Source organism: Rhodnius prolixus, unplaced genomic scaffold (assembly GCF_049639745.1).
Source record: "Rhodnius prolixus isolate KJV_2025 unplaced genomic scaffold, Rpr scaffold_3, whole genome shotgun sequence".
Taxonomy (NCBI): Eukaryota; Metazoa; Arthropoda; class Insecta; order Hemiptera; family Reduviidae; genus Rhodnius; species Rhodnius prolixus.
The window spans coordinates 9,596,362-9,613,548 of NW_027411603.1; the positions used below are offsets into that span (position 1 = coordinate 9,596,362).

The window sequence follows — 17,187 nt, forward strand, 5'->3', positions numbered from 1 at the left end:
TTTGTTCAATAATCATTGAGGGACAAAAGAGAAATTTATACATTATTACCACGGAGTATGGAGATAGTATTCACAGACGCCATTTTATAAAACCACTTTTTTGACGCAAGGGGACCTCAATACATGTATTTCCGGTCTATAGTGTCTATGACTCATTTTGTTTTGTGGCCCACTTTTTAAGCATTCTTCTAAGTAAAGACTGTTGCACTACCTCTTCTAGTCAAGGGAGCTTGAAATAATATCTACGACTCGATGGCGCTGTTGTATGATGGTGTGGTGTGGTATAATACCAGATGATTCAAATATTAAAAGAGATCGTTAAAGGAGGGGTTTTCCCTGGCCAACTAATAGGTCGTTGGAATATTATCAGATGGATAGCGGATACATATTACCATATTGCTCTTGCAGACCTCTTATCCGTAATGTGTATCTGAATGTTTAATAGATTTGTTGGAAGAGTAGCATCCAGCTGCGAGGTTATATTGTAAGGATTAGTGTCCAAGGAATCTACAAACAACTGGAGATAATCAGTACGTGTTGAAGTAAAGGCTATGATGAATAAGATTTTTGCGAATTAGGAACCGCCCTATCGCGTGGGCTGTATCTTCGGGATGGTCATCTTGTAAGTTTTAGTCAGTGATTTGAAAGTGGATTTATTTTAAATATTTCCCAATGAGCAAAGTTATGTCAATACGTTTATCGTGCAGCAAAGGGTCTAGTTTGTTACTATAGGGATGCAATTTACAGGGACTAACATAGACTGGCATTCCACATTTTTCTAGTTGCTTTCAGGTACAAAGATGCTCTGATTGTAAAAAAAGTAATTAAAAAAAATCCATAAAAAAGAAAAAATTACAATTTTAACCGTATGGTTTTAGAACAATTCTATTTCAAAATTACGAAATTGCATAAAATTGTGAAGCTGTATGCAAATTGATATTTAAAAAAAAAATCCATACACAAAATATGATTTAATACAAATAAGGTTTCTATACGTTCATGTTAATTTAGGTAGTTACGACTGGTTATGAACATGTGCTTTATCTAAAACACTTCATGATGTTTCTGGTTATGTTGGCCAACAACCGGAAATGTTTAATAATATACAGTTTTTTTACTATAGATACAGTAACAATTTGAAAACACATGTTAATGTCTGAATATAAGTTAGTTTAGGATACACTTTCTTAAGACAAAATGTTTTAAAACAATTAATTTTTGGGTTAGCGAAAATAGGCCCATTTATATTAAATAAATTATATATTCATAGCTTAAGTATTTATATTAGATTGTTCCAATTTATGTAAGTTTTATTATAGAGAAAAGAAATAGTGGAAGTAATGCCTAGGATTTTAGGCGGGTTTTACGTCCAAATTCCAATCAGTCGGACGGAATTGGTTATCAAGCATTACTATTATTAATATGTTTGCCATGCCATGACTATTAATATGCCATGACTGGGGGGGGGGGGGAATCAAACCCTAATACCGCAATACATCGATGTAACGAATTAGGAGTATTACAGGTTTATTCTTGTAATAGTTATATTATTTAAACCCGTAACGCATTACGTTATGTTCAAGCATTTGGAGCTATCTAGTTTTATCATTCATTTATGTCTACCGGTTTAATCATAATGTTAGAATAGCAAAAAATATATTTAAAGCAGTAAAATACCTCTACTTTCTCAGTTTAAAAGAACAAAAATAACTGAAAACTTGTTTCTCGCTCACTTTGCGAGTTTCGGCATTTCCAAACAAATTTGCGTAGCGTAGAAATAGTAATTAATAATTATTATGAAGAATAATCCAAACCAGTTTAAAAGTTAATTGGTATTTTATGTGTATTTCCAAACTGAAATATAATAAAAGGTACCTCTGATTTCGGAATTCCGCATTAAAGGTATAATATGTCGACTGATTAGGTTCTTTAAAGGTACAGTTATAGACAATGCTGATCACTCATAAATGTCTCATTTCTTCAAGGTACGTTCGGGACTGTAAAAAAACAAAATGATATTAGAATAACTAGGTATTATATATACATATAATATAATATAATTTTTACTAATAAATGAAACCTGACCCCTCCCTCACCAAAACACAAATTCTACATTCAACATTTATGCAATTTTTAGCTTTATTTTTTAATTTATAACTCACTAAATGTTGCAATAGAAAATTACTAAATATTACATTACCTGATACATTTAATGTTATTTATTGCATAATTACTACAATTTTTTCCAATATGCTGAATTTATAAATTATTTTATTTAGGTGAAAAACACATTATGAAATTTGGAAGTTTCTAAAAATCCAATTTTAACTGAAAGATGATGCAGTGTATATTGACTGAATAAAACCTAAATAAAGTTTTCAATTATTTTATTTTTTCATTCCTGCGCATCTTTCGCTATGGTTATTATATCTGTTTCACAATTGTTTTTTTCCTCGCTAATAAAATAAATGGTAATCGTGCAGATTTTGGATTTGGTTTTTAATTTCATTAGACTATCTTTTACATTTCTCAAGGTTCTAATAAACAATATGCAAAGTTTAAAGAAAAACAACGACGCCCGTTTAAGAAAATCTCAAAATGTGAAAAAAATTGTCTAGTGAAATGCTAGCAACGGAATTTTTGTTTAAGCACTGAATTTTTAGTACAAATTTCATTCCCCTTGTAGTACTAGTGATATATTAATATGAAAAAATTATATTAAATAAAAATTAAAATAACAGCTCATTTCCCAGTGATAATCAGTATTGTCTGTAACGAAAAAACCCTATCCGGTGGTTGGCAGTGCACTAAAAAGTTCGGGCGCCAATAACCTCAGATGGTGAGGCGCCTTCAATTAAAAAATATTAATAAGAAAATAAAATAGTATTAATTAAAGTCGCAAAATAAATAAAGTAAAAAAAAAAAGGTGAAAAATTTTTAGCATACTAAAAATACCATTTAGCATACTTCTGATTGAAGGAATTTGAAGCTAAGTTTTGAGATATTTAATTCGTACTCACACCGCCACATAATTGACTAAAAAACTTGTTTTTAGATTCAGAGGACTTCAAAGCGGACATATTCGATGAAAACTCAATTTCGATGCTTTCTCTATTACAATAAAAGAAAATAATAATAATAAAATGACTTAAGACGGGCCTTTTCTGATTTGCTGGTTTTGACTAAAATCTTATTTCTTCTGGGATTTAGCAAGTAAAAGAAACAGAACTGTATTATAATAAACTACTTTCTGCATACTCAGTACGGACCTGAAAGCGCGTATTTTTTGGTGAAAAACCAAACTAAAAACAGAAAATCAGAAAAAGAGGTTTACGAGGAAAATATAAAAATAAGTTTTAAATCAATTGTTGGAATACACAGCGAGTGGGTAAGTTGTAAAGGATTCAACTGAATACCACTGGTAAAGGAAGATAAATTGTAATGGCTCAGCATTTTGTGAAGTTATTTTTTTTTTTTGTTTATGAGAGGATATTATGTAGTACATAATAATTAGGACACCAGTGTTCATTACTGTGACAGAGGTAATCACATGGTTATGTTGGTACCAGCAATAAAGTTGTTAGTTCAGTTTAGTGGTGCCTTCACTGCAGTCAACAAGTCTAGTTAACTAATGTTCATTAGTAGTTTTAAAATAAGCTGCTTTTATATTTAGTTTTCATACTCTCCAGTTTCCACAATTGAATAACCAGCCTTTTTTGTTCATAACAACCATGGTTGGACTTATTTTCTGTCAATCTCTATATGTTGGCAAGGCGAACATCGATAATAATGTAAGTTTTAATAATTCATTATTCTTAATAAATAAAAGCAATATATTTATATATAAATATATGTTAGCTCAAACCTCTTCAGCAGTTATTAAAGCATTTTTCTGTATTAAAGATTGGAATTAAATTTTAAAATAAAAGAAATTTTTTTACGTTTATATCTATCCTCTTTATTTAAAGAACGTTTTACTAGATAACTCTAACGACAAAAAATTTAAATGTTTTAGTAAAAATACACAATGAATAAATTTATTGCATCATGTTCTATTAGGCGTTCAATCAGATAAAATACTTCTAATTATTTTTGTTTAAACAAATTTGTAAATTTAGGTTTAAAATCAAACATAAAATCTTCATTTTTAATAAAGAATTAAAATTAAGATCAAATTTAGAAATTTCCCTTTCTTTTAAATAAACGAGTGAATTGGGACGATTAACACCTTTTGTCTTGAGTTTTCACCTGCTTTGAGAATCTAGTTATTTAATAAATATTTTATATTGCACGAATTTCCCTCTCGCATTCATGAATTAGGTGTTATTTTAAAAGAATTTCTCGAGAATGGCTATAACAAGAAACTAAATTTTCTGAAAAACATTTTGCCTAACAAATTTTATTAAAGGCACATTTAGTAGAATGTTAACTTTCTTTTAAAAGTACCAATTCAGTATAATGAACGGTGATATTCCGATCCTTTAAATTAATATTTCATTTTTTCATTTAACTAAAGCAAGTTTCGCTTTATTTGCCTTCTCCCTAAAGATAATCCGACCAAAAATTTTTATCTTCTCTTAGAAATAGAACAGTTTTCTTTTATTCTGAACAGCTCAGTTAACAATTAGTTAGCTAACAGTTTTCTTATTCTTCTGCTTAAGTTCTTTACATCGTTATAACTTTCATATACCAAATAATTCACTTAACATAATTATTATTCTTTTAAACATCGACTTGTTTTGTAATAAATATATTTTTAATGCGTATTATATTTGGGAATTTTGTGAGAAAAGTATGAAGAAATTAGCAGAATATGCAACTACCCAGTTCCCACACTATTATTATTAGCGAACCTAGCAAAAACACAATAATATTCACAAAACGTAGGATAATTTTTTTGTTTATTATTAGATAGCCCATGTGAACTTGAGTTTTTTGGCATTCACAATACATAAAATGAGAGTAAGCATACATTTTTTTAAGTAAAGCCAAAAGCGTCAAGGGAAAAAATGAATAATGAAAAACAAATTGAGATACAATCGCCATAGAGAGGGAAGCTTGTCACAAAAAACCTAAAAGAAAAAACTATATCGTCGCACTTCCAGTAAACGGATTCTTCGGATACCACTTTCATATCAGATTCTCTGGAAAGGCCTTCAAGAATGACAAATTCAAGTTTTTAAATCTGGTGTTTATATACGAACCGAAACTTTCTCTTTCTACAGTTCTCAAGGTTCACTTTCATATCAACTAGTACATTGTCACCAGATTTTTCCGATTCCAAATCATATATCATTCTTATTAAAATAAATAAAAGTTTACAAAACGAAAGCCGTTTACCAAAAAACTCTATTGCGCAAGTTACCATTAGATCTCATGGGGCTACGTAAACAAAATAAAAAATTTGACTTTTCTGCGAGTGATCATTTTTTGAGGTAGGAAGTAGTGTGTTCATTTGCACAGGCACAAAGATCGTTTCCTCAAAACAACTTTCTCGTTTTCAGGGGGGCCTTAACACGAGTATTTCTGCTTGAAAAAACTAAATTGAAAATCTATACGATCACAGTACTTCCTTTTACGAGACGTAAAGGAAAGTTAAAAAAAAACAAGCATTATTAGTTAAAATTTTCTCAACGAATATCGAGTTATAATAGATAAATTAGTCGAATATTTTGACAAAATGGTTGATTAATTTAAAAAGGTGTTGAGAAATTTTATGTTTGGTCAGTGATAATGGATTGTAGTCAAAATTTAGCTTTAATGTTGACAGTTTTAGGCGCAATCAACTATTCGATTATTTGTTACAAATCTAACCACCCAAATGAATGTACTTGGAAAGTAGTTTGTACGTCATATTACCCGCACCCTTTATAAAAAATACTTTTTATAAAACTTACATTCTCATTCCTCTCCTCTTGTCCGCCATTTTTTCATCTCGCCAAATTCCAGGTCATCCTTCTCTACTAGGCGTTTAAAACGTCAGTGGCCACTCTTTTCCAACCTTAGTTGAAGGCAGTAGTCTCGAACGAAGTGTTACCGTTGAATAACATCTCCTTAGCTCCTGATGAAGGGTACCAATGGTATCTGAAACGTTGAGCACCAATAAAAATGTTTGTAAAAGGACTGCATTAGCCATTGCCGAACATCATGTTTTCTATAGCAGTAAGACCAGACGAATTTCGAACAGGACCTATTTACCAGAAAAACAAAACAAAAAACGTTTACTCCTTACGAGGAATCTTTAAGACTGCGTTCGTAAAGATGTTCTGTTTTATACCGGGAATACCCGTTTAGATTCTTTGTGTACATAAAAGTTATTTTTAATAAGATCTAAGTGGTAAGTTAGCTGTAGTAATCATATTTCAGTCTTTAAGGGTTTTCATGAAAGCGGTTTCAACGAATTTTTTTAAACTTCGCATACTCATTGCAAACATATTGAAATTTAAATTGTTTTTACAGCAGATTCCTTTCTATTATTGTTCTACAGAAGAGATGGAACACCACCTCTACCTAGTTAATAAGCTTTCTTTTCTCTGCTACAATTAAGTGTAATATATAACTTCAATACTGTAATTATTTCTTTTAGGGTTCAATACATAAATAAAAATTACAAATTAGAAGAAGTCAGGGCATTTCAATGAATTAATGTGGAGCTTTTTGCGATTTTTTCGCTGAAATTGTTTGAAGAAAATTTCATTTAGTAAACTGCTTTAAGAGAAATTCTGTCGATCGCCTCTGATTTTTTTTTAGATCTTGATTCTAGACCCAGAGTTGTTTCGAAAGCAAAGTTTTTGTAAAATAAGTAAAACTAGTATTTAGAAACTTTAACTATATATCTAAACTATAACTATATAACTAAAAATTTCTGGTAACTGTCAAGTCTTTCATATTGTACTCACAACAAAAAAGGAATTTACCATATTTAGAAATTTCGCTAAAAACGTCAGTTATCTTAGATCCAGTCAGTCATTAGCAAAAAATATATAATATGCAAAAAATAAATTCTTGAAATAACAAGAAAAAGTATTTATAAGTCACCAATAGGTCAACTTAACTTTTTCTTAGAATACAATCTTTAAAATGAATTACGTGCACAAGATAAAGAAGGATAAGAAAAGTAGTAAAAATGACAATAAAATTTAATAAATCAGTAAATTTGCTGATTGTATGTGAAGATGTTATACTTTTATTGATGTTTTTAAACAACCCACTGTTGTAATGGTTTTAATGATAAATTTATTCATAAATTATTTAGTGATTTATTTATTAGGTGAAAAGTCAATATACTCCACTGAAATGGCCTCATTAGAGGTAAGCTCAATCATGTACAAGCATACACAAACATTAACAAAAATAAATTCATAAAAAACCACTTCTTAGGTCAAAGGGGATCTGATAGCGTAGATTTACGGTGTACAAAATTCGATGCGATATTGATGCTTTTTCACTTTTTAACAAGTATAGCAAGAGAAAGAAAAAAAATATTATCAACGCTGGCAATCCCACCAGAAAAAAAATGGAATAGTTCTTTGTGTGCAGCTGTTTGGGATTGGCGTCTTAGCCTCTTCTTCATGGTACTTGAGGAAATATCAGCTGAACTGCGCTGGGACCACATTTAATTATGACACCCTTCAGCTCTGGGCTACTATTTCTATGGATATCGGCATTAGCACACCCACAGGTCAATTGTATTATTTTAGAGAATGCTGCAATTTATTCTTGTTTTACTAATACCATCTTTTCGCATTAGCATTTTTAATTACTCAATTTATTCTGGTAAAGGTAGTCTTTAAAAACAAAAGATTTTTTGTTCAACCTTTTTATCGTAATAAATATTACTAGTTCGTTTGCTAAATGCAATAAAAACAGATTTCTCTCTCTCCATTCTTTGTCAAAAAAGTTGTCCTTGGTTAGTTGTTTTTAGGCTAGGCTTCCCGACTATACCATAATGAAGTTTTAAATTATAATGCAAATATTTCACGGAAATTTAAATATAAACACATTTGAACGCGTATACATAGAGACAGACATAAAGTGTCCTTGGCTGTAGCCATATATTCTAGTGAGAACTGTAGTGAGCCTGTATTTAGTTGAGCGACTCACCCACTCACTCACTCAGTAGTAACTGACTGTACCTCTTTTCTTTTTATTTCAGCTAGAGTAGTAGTTTTGCTTTTGTAAGAGCAACTTAATCTTTCGTTTTAGTTATAACATAAATTAGACTGTTACAACAAAGAACTACAATAGAAGAGCAAATATTAGTAATTTTCTTTAGAACCTATTAAAAAAAAAATGCATTTTTGCAAGAAATTAAAGAAAGTAAATAACTTCATTACAAAACACTGTTTTGATGTTCATTTAACTGATGCACAAACTACAAAGTTCATCCAGTTTAATTTCATAAAGTTTAATTTCAATAATTATTTTTTGTATTTTGCCGAGCTTTCGACCGAGGTACAAGCTCATCTTCAGGGCTTATTGACCATGTAACATTTTTACTAACATAGTTATTGTTAAATTGGGTGAGCTTGTCTTCTGTCCTGTCTTTTGATAGGACGAAAGCTATTAGGCCTCTGTAAGTGGATACCTCGTTGGAAGTTTACGCGGTTCGGGGATAAGAATAATAACGGAATATTTCTACTGAGAATAAAAATGAGCAGAAAGAAAGATGGGGTTGAAGATGGTAGTGAGGAAAATTATAGCTTTCCCGTGAAGCAGCTTTAAAGGTCAGAGTCTGTCTGGAAGGCTATGGTTGGTGAAATGACAACAGGAACAGGGCTGTTGGGTTGCATGTTGAATATTATAATGATTAATAAATAATTAGTGAAGCTGATTGCCTCTTCTACCTCATTTCCATTTTTTGACGGAAATATTCAAGTTAATGAAATTAGGCTCAAAAAGGAAATAATGATTTCATTTATACTTATCTCTACTAATAGCAGAAATTACATTATTTTAGGATAAATCACAATGGTACCCAACCAAAACATGGCAGTCAAAAAAACTTCCAACAGTTTCTTCAATAGGATAAATATATCACAAAATATTTGCTAAAATTATATAATAACTAAATTAATGCACGAAGTTTGATTAAATACAATTCTTATAATGATTAGAATACCAATTTGTTTTGAATAACACGATACGTATCCTGGATCCCAACGCGGAGATCCCGTGTTCGAATCTAGCTGCTGGCCTTTAGATTTTCTCTTATTTACAGCTCACTGTCCGGTGATGGACAATGTTATCTGTAAAAAGAGAACACTTTCTGTGGCCAGCAGTGCACTAAAAAAAGCTGCGATGCCAATAACATCAGATATTGACGCGCCTAAAAAAAAAATAAAAAATAATAACACGGATACGCTCCGCAGAGCAACAATGCAATTAACAATAAAATAAACACAATTCTAACATTGTAGTAAAAATCTGGAGTGTGGGACGATGTTAACCTTGGTTGAGCCGGCCGTCGACGGGGTCAGAGTAACATTCAGTGCTGGTGTTCGCCAGTCGCTTTCCTGCTCGCGTCTTATCTATCCGCCACTAGAACACACGCACACGCGGTAATTTCTTGTGCAGTTATGTATTTCTATCTAAGTGTTAGGTGAATAAAACGGTCGCCATATGGACCACCACATGCCCCAGGTACACATTACAATATTTAAAAACAACCATTTAAATTGTTTCTTCTTAGTCCGTTCTCGTCCAACTTATAAAACAGTTCTTGGTTAAATAGGTTAATCACGACTGGCAAAACATAGTTGCTTTTTATGCCACAAAGAATAACACACTTTTACTAAACATAACTACTCTAAAAAGAATTTTCCAGAAAATAATAAAAATAAATAAGTTATAGATCTATATTTATGTATTACGAAGTTAATAAAAAATCGCCTAAACCATGTTAGAGACATTATAGAAAGGGTTAAAAATGCATTTATTTATTTATATTTAAGTGATACTCATGCGTGAAGAATTATCTTCAAATGCTGTCAGGTCCGCCGTGCTGAATAATATCACGTCCAGTTCGAGATAGAAACATAAGTGAAGTTGAAATCTTTAAACCAGTCTTATTAATATAACCCCTGATGGTGGATGACAGTCTGAAAACGGTCAGCCGTTCACTGTCTAGAGACCGTCAAGCACCGAAAAAAGCTCCGAATGCAAATGACTACAGATGTTAACGCGTCTTAAATTTAAAAAAGAACAAGCACTCAAATGCCAGTGGCTTCCTAAAATATAAAACAAGAAAAAAAGTATGTGCACTGTTTATTAACCAAGAATCATCACAGCTCAAGAACCCAAAACCTACATAGATACAGACCTTCAGAGGACGTTCAAGTTTAAAATACTTCCCTAAAATGAATTTTTCAGTAAAATGTTTTAAATCAATATTGTACAGTTTCATGTATTTAAAGAGAAAAAACAGAAAAAAAAATGAAATTATTTACTAGAGAATATTAAATAAAAAAATTAAAAAATATCTGCAGTAATGAGGAACCTCTGTTTGAGAAACCTTAATCGCTTTCCCTTAGGGGTCTTATGGGATTGCCGTAAAGAAATAAAAAGTTTTAACTTCATGTGATTTGTTGTTAGAGCTTTCCAGGTTTTGAGTTAGAGCTTGTTTTGACTCAGAAGACCTGAAAATAGTGTGTTTACGGTGAAAATTGACACTAACGCCATACTACCCTCTAATAGAAGTAAGATAGAATAAAAATTACAATTCAATAAAAAAAAAATTGTTTACTGAAATTTTGAGAATCCTTTAAAGAGAGGAAAGTTTTACAAGATAATTATGTCTACCTTATTGCTTTCAATTTGTGATAAGTGATGAGTCTCAATTAAAATAAATAATGGAGACTAAATAGTGGTAAAAAAAATGAATACACATTTCCTGTTACGAGGCATCACAACAGAATATCAGCCAGCCCAAGTTAATGACACTAAAAATGGCTGCAGTACAGAGCTAAACTACAACCATTAGTACGGTGATCGGAATAATCCCAGCTAATTGTACCTCTTCTACTCTTACTTAAGAAATAACGACCGGGGCCAGTTAACTGTTAGAATTAAGAGCACACTTCTTCCATTACCCATTAGACCAACTAAGTGTACTAATGTGAAAAAAATAACCCCAGACAACTGACTGTCGGATGTCAGTATTAAATCCCGGATTTCGTATATTTGTTCCATTAATTGACTTGTGGATGGTGTGTTTTTTGTTTTCTTGCACGCAACTATTTTTAATTATTAAATTATAGGTCACTTGACACATCCTTCTTAACAAATTCTACAACAGGCTCCAAACTAACTCTAACTCTTCCTTCCCATAGTGAATGACTATTACGATGTCGATAGTTCTGCGCTATCTCCTCCGATCTCTAAATGCCATGTCTTATATCGCAACTAGAGGTCCGAGTCTCATCAGGCAGGAAGCCGATTCCTCTCCTTGACCTTTGGAACCTCGAGGGCATGTACTATAAGGCAGAGCGGCAGTGGCTTGTGGGATAGATTGTATGCTACATTCTGGCCCCAAATATCAAATAACACGTCTTTATTGCCATGAACATAAGATAATGCACGGGCAACAGAAAAATAAAATAAAACGGATACATAATTGATAAAAATTAAAACAGATCTAAAAATGTTCTTTCTTTTTGTTACCAATTTTTTGAAATGTTCATTTTCTAATTGCTGAAACTGTCTCTGGCAATTTATTAAAAAGTCTAAATGAAACTACTGTAATATCTGTGAATGGTCTTTGTCAATCGGTTAACCGGTACTGGATGCGAAACCCTTCTAAAATTGTAGTGCATGGTTTGTGGCTGGCGGGAGTGCTAGAAAAGGCAGCAGTAAACAAAAAGAGCTGAAAATATCGCATCCGCAGCTGACCCTTTATGTCCTACCCATAATAATAAATTTATGATTAATAATTAATAATAACTAACCCTGCATTCTAAAAAAAGCTAACACCTTCGGAACAGCCGCAGGTCTTCACTCAAAGGTTAGGGTTCCCCGTTGCTAGATGGTCATTAACCGCCCAAGGGGGCCCCTAAATAAGCCTAAACAAAGTAGCTACCATCCCGGAAAACTGGCACCTACTTGCTCCGTCTAATTTCAATGTACTTGCAGCAGGCAATTTGCCTGCTATGTTTATACAGATCAAGGGATTTCGCATTTGAGCAATCTACTTCCTATTACAATGACATCATAGGAGTTAATCTGCCTCCAACCTGCCATCAGTTGGGTAACACTTACTGCTTCTATGCTTTAATCTGCCATTAGTCACACCCGTATGTTTGATTAACATTTGATCTCAGCGAATGTTTTTCTATGAATCAATTCAAAAGTTGACTTATCAGAGTGAACAAGAGACAAACAAGAGAGAAAAAAAAATGGAAAAGTGGACATAAGGAGTTACGAGGGGGTACCCAAAAAAAACCGGAATTATTTTTTAAAAGCTATTTATTTACAAATTTTTTACAGAACAACCTTATCCCCTTCAAAATACTCTCCATTACAACTAATACATTTGTCCCACCGGTGCTTCCACTGTTCGAAACATTTTTTGTAGTCATCTTTAGAAATGGCTGACAGCTCCTTCTTCGTTTTTTTCTTGACCTCTTCAATGTTGTCAAATCGGTGACCTTTCATGCCCTTTTTCATGCGTGGAGATAAGAAAAAGTCGCACGGAGCCAGGTCAGGCGAGTAAGGTGCGTGGTGCAGCGGAACCATGCCATTTTTAGCCAAAAACTGTGTAACAGAGATGGCTGTGTGTGCAGGTGCATTGTCGTGGTGGAAGAACCAGTCTCCTGTTTGCCACAAATCGGGTCTTTTTTGGCGAACACTATTGCGCAATCTTTTCAAAACTTCCAAATACAATGTTTGATTGACGGTCTGACCTGGGGGGACAAACTCTGAATGGACTACGCCTTTGGCATCAAAAAAGCAAATCAACATTGTTTTGATGTTTGACTTGACTTGACGACATTTTTTTGGTCGGGGTGAAGATGACGTCTTCCATTGGCTCGACTGTTGCTTTGTTTCTGGGTCATAACCATAGCACCATGACTCATCACCAGTAATGACCTTTGACAGAAAGTCTGGATCAGTTTCAAGTTGTTGTTTCAAAGCACGACATGTTTCAACTCGATGTTCTTTTTGATTGTCAGTCAGAACTCGAGGAACAAACTTGGCAGCAACCCTTTTCATCCCCAAATCTTCCGTTAAAATTCGCTGAACCGAGCTCCAAGATAACCCACTACTCTCTGACAGTTGATCAATTGTCTGTCGACGGTCTGTGAACACCAGCTCTCGAATTTTTTCAACATTTTCGTCGATTCGGTCAGTTGATGGACGTCCAGAACGAGGTTCGTCATCAATCGACATGTCGCCATTTTTAAACCGAGTAAACCACTCGTATACTTGAGTTTTTCCCATAGCGTCATCTTTGTAAGCTGTTTTCAACATTAAAACACTTTCAGCAGCATTTTTGCCGAGTAGAAAACAAAATTTCAGAGCTGCACGTTGTTCACTTAAACTTGCCATCATAAAAAACGAAAAAAGAACAAAACAGCGCTGGTAAAAACAATCACTGCAGATGAACAGAACAAGCCAGGCAGACAACACAGGCAGGACTGAACTGGCAAGGAATTGCGCTATACACGTCTAGCGGCAGAAATGCGTACTACATAAGCTCCATGCGCGGCAACGCAATTCCGGTTATTTTTGGGTACCCCCTCGTATAAGAGTAATACTAAGTTTCCCCCTAAATGTAAAATATTTATCTGACAGGCATTTTATTCTATTCTCACTCGAAAAAGTAATATTTGCTTCAAGAGGCGGTTTTACTATTTGCAATAAGTTTTAATATTTAAATATTTTTTATTAAAATTAAAGGCTGGTTATGATTGATTTTTTATTACTGTCCAGGATATTGCTATTCAAATTTATACAAATATTATTTTTAATTTTTGAAGTTAATAACTGTATTATTTTAACTAAATATAATTTAAAACATTTATTTTGTATTCATGAACAGTACAATCTGTACTTATTGCTTTTTATTAGACTATTAAGTTTTTTTAATGATGATTATGTTTTATGTTGGCGAACATTTCAAGAAACAAAAATTTTGATATTCTAGCAATAGAGGGTTCTAGATTGATGCACCAGTACATTTTTTTTCCTGGCGCATCGACTGCTGGATTGTTAGCGCCAAACACCACTACTAATATCTTTTATACTTCCGCGTTCCTGAAGTGTTGTAATTTCAAGTATGGTAATGGATAAAAACAAGCGGTCTCTTTGAACCTGTTTATCAGTCAATCGAAAAGTTGAGGCAATGTTTTATATTGATAGATTTAAAGTGTTCAAGAAACTATTATGATTATAGAGTAAACAAATGTAATAGTAAAATTAACTACACTATATAGAGAAACTAATCAATTTTGATGAAAGCACAGATAAGACTGCCAAATCTCGGATTAAAAAACAGAGTTTTTTTTTCAGCAATTTTAATAAAGTATTGTGAAAGCAGATATGTTTGACTTTCTCTCACAACTTAACATTAGAAAGTGTTGCGTTCGTGTCAAATTTTCTAAATCTAGTTTTCAATGGAAATACTAATTTGAAGTCCCACTAAGCTGATAAAATGGTCCTCAGAAAATTTTATGTAAGTGAACATTCTAGATCAAACAAGAAAAATCGCACTTTATGATTTTATTACGAACTCACTGAGACCCGACAGTTAATTACTTAGCTACGAAAATCCCTAAACCATGTACCTCTTAATTACTGACTGGATTTTTATTCTTTTTCAGGATTTCCTCAAAAATAAAACTGGATTAGCAGAACAATTAGTGTACACATTTTATGTACCATTAATGTGTTTTTTCAAAGACTGAGTCTTTCTGTGAAATAAGATTGGTTTAAAAAAAAATCAAGTCAAATTCAGTACTTGCACTGAGCAACGATGACAAAAAATATAAAAAAAAAGGACTTGTTGAGACTGAGACTTGATTTTCAACCAACTTCATGATATTTCATACCAGTTGATCAATAACTGTAGTTAACCTCTTTATTATTATTTGAAAACTCGAATTAGGGCAGATTTGGGAAAGGGACGGAGTGGGTTCCCGCAAATGTTAGTTCAGTTTACTTAATGGTTTTATGTACTTTTTATAATGTTAATAAGAATCAAACAAGTTCCTGAAATTCGAAGTTTAACTAACTTCATCACAGCTCAGGCCACCCAAATCCTTCAGATCTCTATAGACCTTCAGAGGCCGTTGAACTTTAAAATACTTCCTTAAAACGAATTTTTCAATAAAATGTTCTAAATAAACATTGCATAGTTTCATGTATTTAAAGAGAATAGACAGTAAAAAAAAAGTATGTTAGAAAATTGGGGATTATATTAAGAGAAATCGTAAGTTTTGGGCCAGATTTTCTTACTCGTTGTAATGTTGCATTACGTGCCTGTCAGATTTCCTAAATTGGGTTTTTACAACGAATATCACAAGAAAGAAAACATCAATTGGTTCAGCTAGATTGATGTAAATTAATCAATGTAAATCAATTAGCTATGAATTGATATAAACAAATAATAATAAACTTACTTAGTTATGGCTCCATAGTCATTGTGGATTCATGCTTCCCTCCTCAAAACTGAATCAGTTTTGCGGGACTAAAGATATGAGGTGTCCATCTCTAACTTCTATTTTTCCTCAGATTATTCTTCTTTGATCCTCCAGCCAAATCTAAGATCGCTATCATCTTGCTTCTGCTAGCTTGTCGGCCAAAACTACGTTGTAAGCCTAAATTTTTCTACAGAAACTTTTATTCTGCCAACTGTTGAAGATTCACTGTCCAGCAACATTTCCAAAAATTTTTGTAGAATTAAGATTTTTTACTATTCGAACAAATAATAACCTCAAAAACGTCAATAAATTAGCTATAATTCCATTAATAAGTCCTTCGTCGAAAGCAACCTTTTACTGTTACTTTAATTAGAATTAAAACAAAAAAAATCTTCGCCACTCTATAAGGTAAATCGCGAAAGAAACCTCAAAAAATTATCATGATTGATGGTACAATGTCTATCCTGCCAAAAACCAGCCTATTTGATTCTGTAATAGGCTTACATCGCCAAACGTTTTATTACCTTCCCGAAGAGTAGTAGAATTGTCAACAGATCAGTAGTTGTTGGCACCGCTAGGTGAGTGTCCACAAATACTTTCCTACAGCTCGCTGTTTGAGTATGGACAGTGTTGTCTACACTCTTTCCTGAGGCTGGCAGCACAATGAAAAAAAAAACACCAGGCGTCAGTGTTATCAACAGTGGCCTTTAAATTAAATAATAAGTAAAGTTAACTAAAAATAAGTCAACTAATCACATATGATAATTAATTTGTTAATTTTCTATTATTAACACATATTTTTGACAATTGAATAATTTAGAAAATTTATTATTTACTTATTAGATTAAATTTAGATCAAAATATAATTGCAATAGAAAGCAGCAACTCGAATGTGAGTAATACATTTTTGGATAAAATTTCATGCTTAATATCAGCATCATAAACCAGTTACCACAGCGATATCAGAGTCAAACAGCACGATACTCTTAAGAGTTTGCAACAGACTTTATTTATTTCAAGTATCTATTTACTCTTTAGAATTTCTACAATCGCAGTTTAACCTTGTAATTATTTTTATTTAGGTACTAGTTTAAAAATATCTTCCCGTTAAAATATTACGTTCCTAATTCTAAAAAATAATGAAATAAATTTCAGTCCCTTTATTCTACTTACAATTTCCTGTAAACTTTTAACGTGATATTTTCTTTCTTTTGCTTACAGATCTCCGAATTCCCCATTGAGGGAGGGGAGAATGGGGAATGTGGAGGAAAAATGGCGGCTGTCATGGAATCGCTGCATAAGAAAAGCGGATCCGCACAGGCAATCTCACAGAGTTCAGAATCTACACAACAGGTAAACAATAAGCATTAGGAATTTATCACTAGTGGGAAGTGGCTAGCTACTGCTTAGTCCAGCCATCTGGATCTTGGTATCTCAGCCTAACGACTACAAACTGCCGACACCTAACACAGTGTCTACAGAAATGGTCGGCTTATGTTATCTAAAAAATATAAATATTTTGGTTTATCAATCTGTAGCTAAGCTGCAA

General features: G+C 32.7%; 1 protein-coding gene and 1 long non-coding RNA gene across 7 annotated transcripts in view; one reads left to right on the forward strand and one right to left on the reverse strand.

Moving 5' to 3' along the window:
- LOC141452800 (uncharacterized) overlaps positions 1-16,401 on the reverse strand; it is a 107,065-nt gene extending 90,664 nt beyond the window's left edge. The window contains exons 1-3 of the long non-coding RNA XR_012457627.1: positions 15,618-16,401; positions 5,898-6,084; positions 1,876-1,997 (exon numbers count right to left, since the gene is read on the reverse strand). This is a non-coding gene — a long non-coding RNA (uncharacterized lncRNA). The remainder of the gene's footprint in view (positions 1-1,875; positions 1,998-5,897; positions 6,085-15,617) is intronic.
- The window catches only part of Sarm (sterile alpha and armadillo motif), a 135,311-nt gene that overhangs the window by 81,416 nt on the left and 36,708 nt on the right, over positions 1-17,187 (forward strand). For 3 of the 6 annotated variants that reach the window (XM_074125231.1, XM_074125232.1, XM_074125237.1), the window contains one exon: positions 16,860-16,991. In XM_074125231.1, coding sequence (XP_073981332.1) covers positions 16,860-16,991 — 132 coding nt within the window. Of the gene's footprint in view, positions 1-3,570; positions 3,792-9,366; positions 9,643-16,401; positions 16,531-16,859; positions 16,992-17,187 lie in introns of those variants that run through there. The other 3 variants (XM_074125233.1, XM_074125234.1, XM_074125235.1) reach the window with 3 other exon arrangements.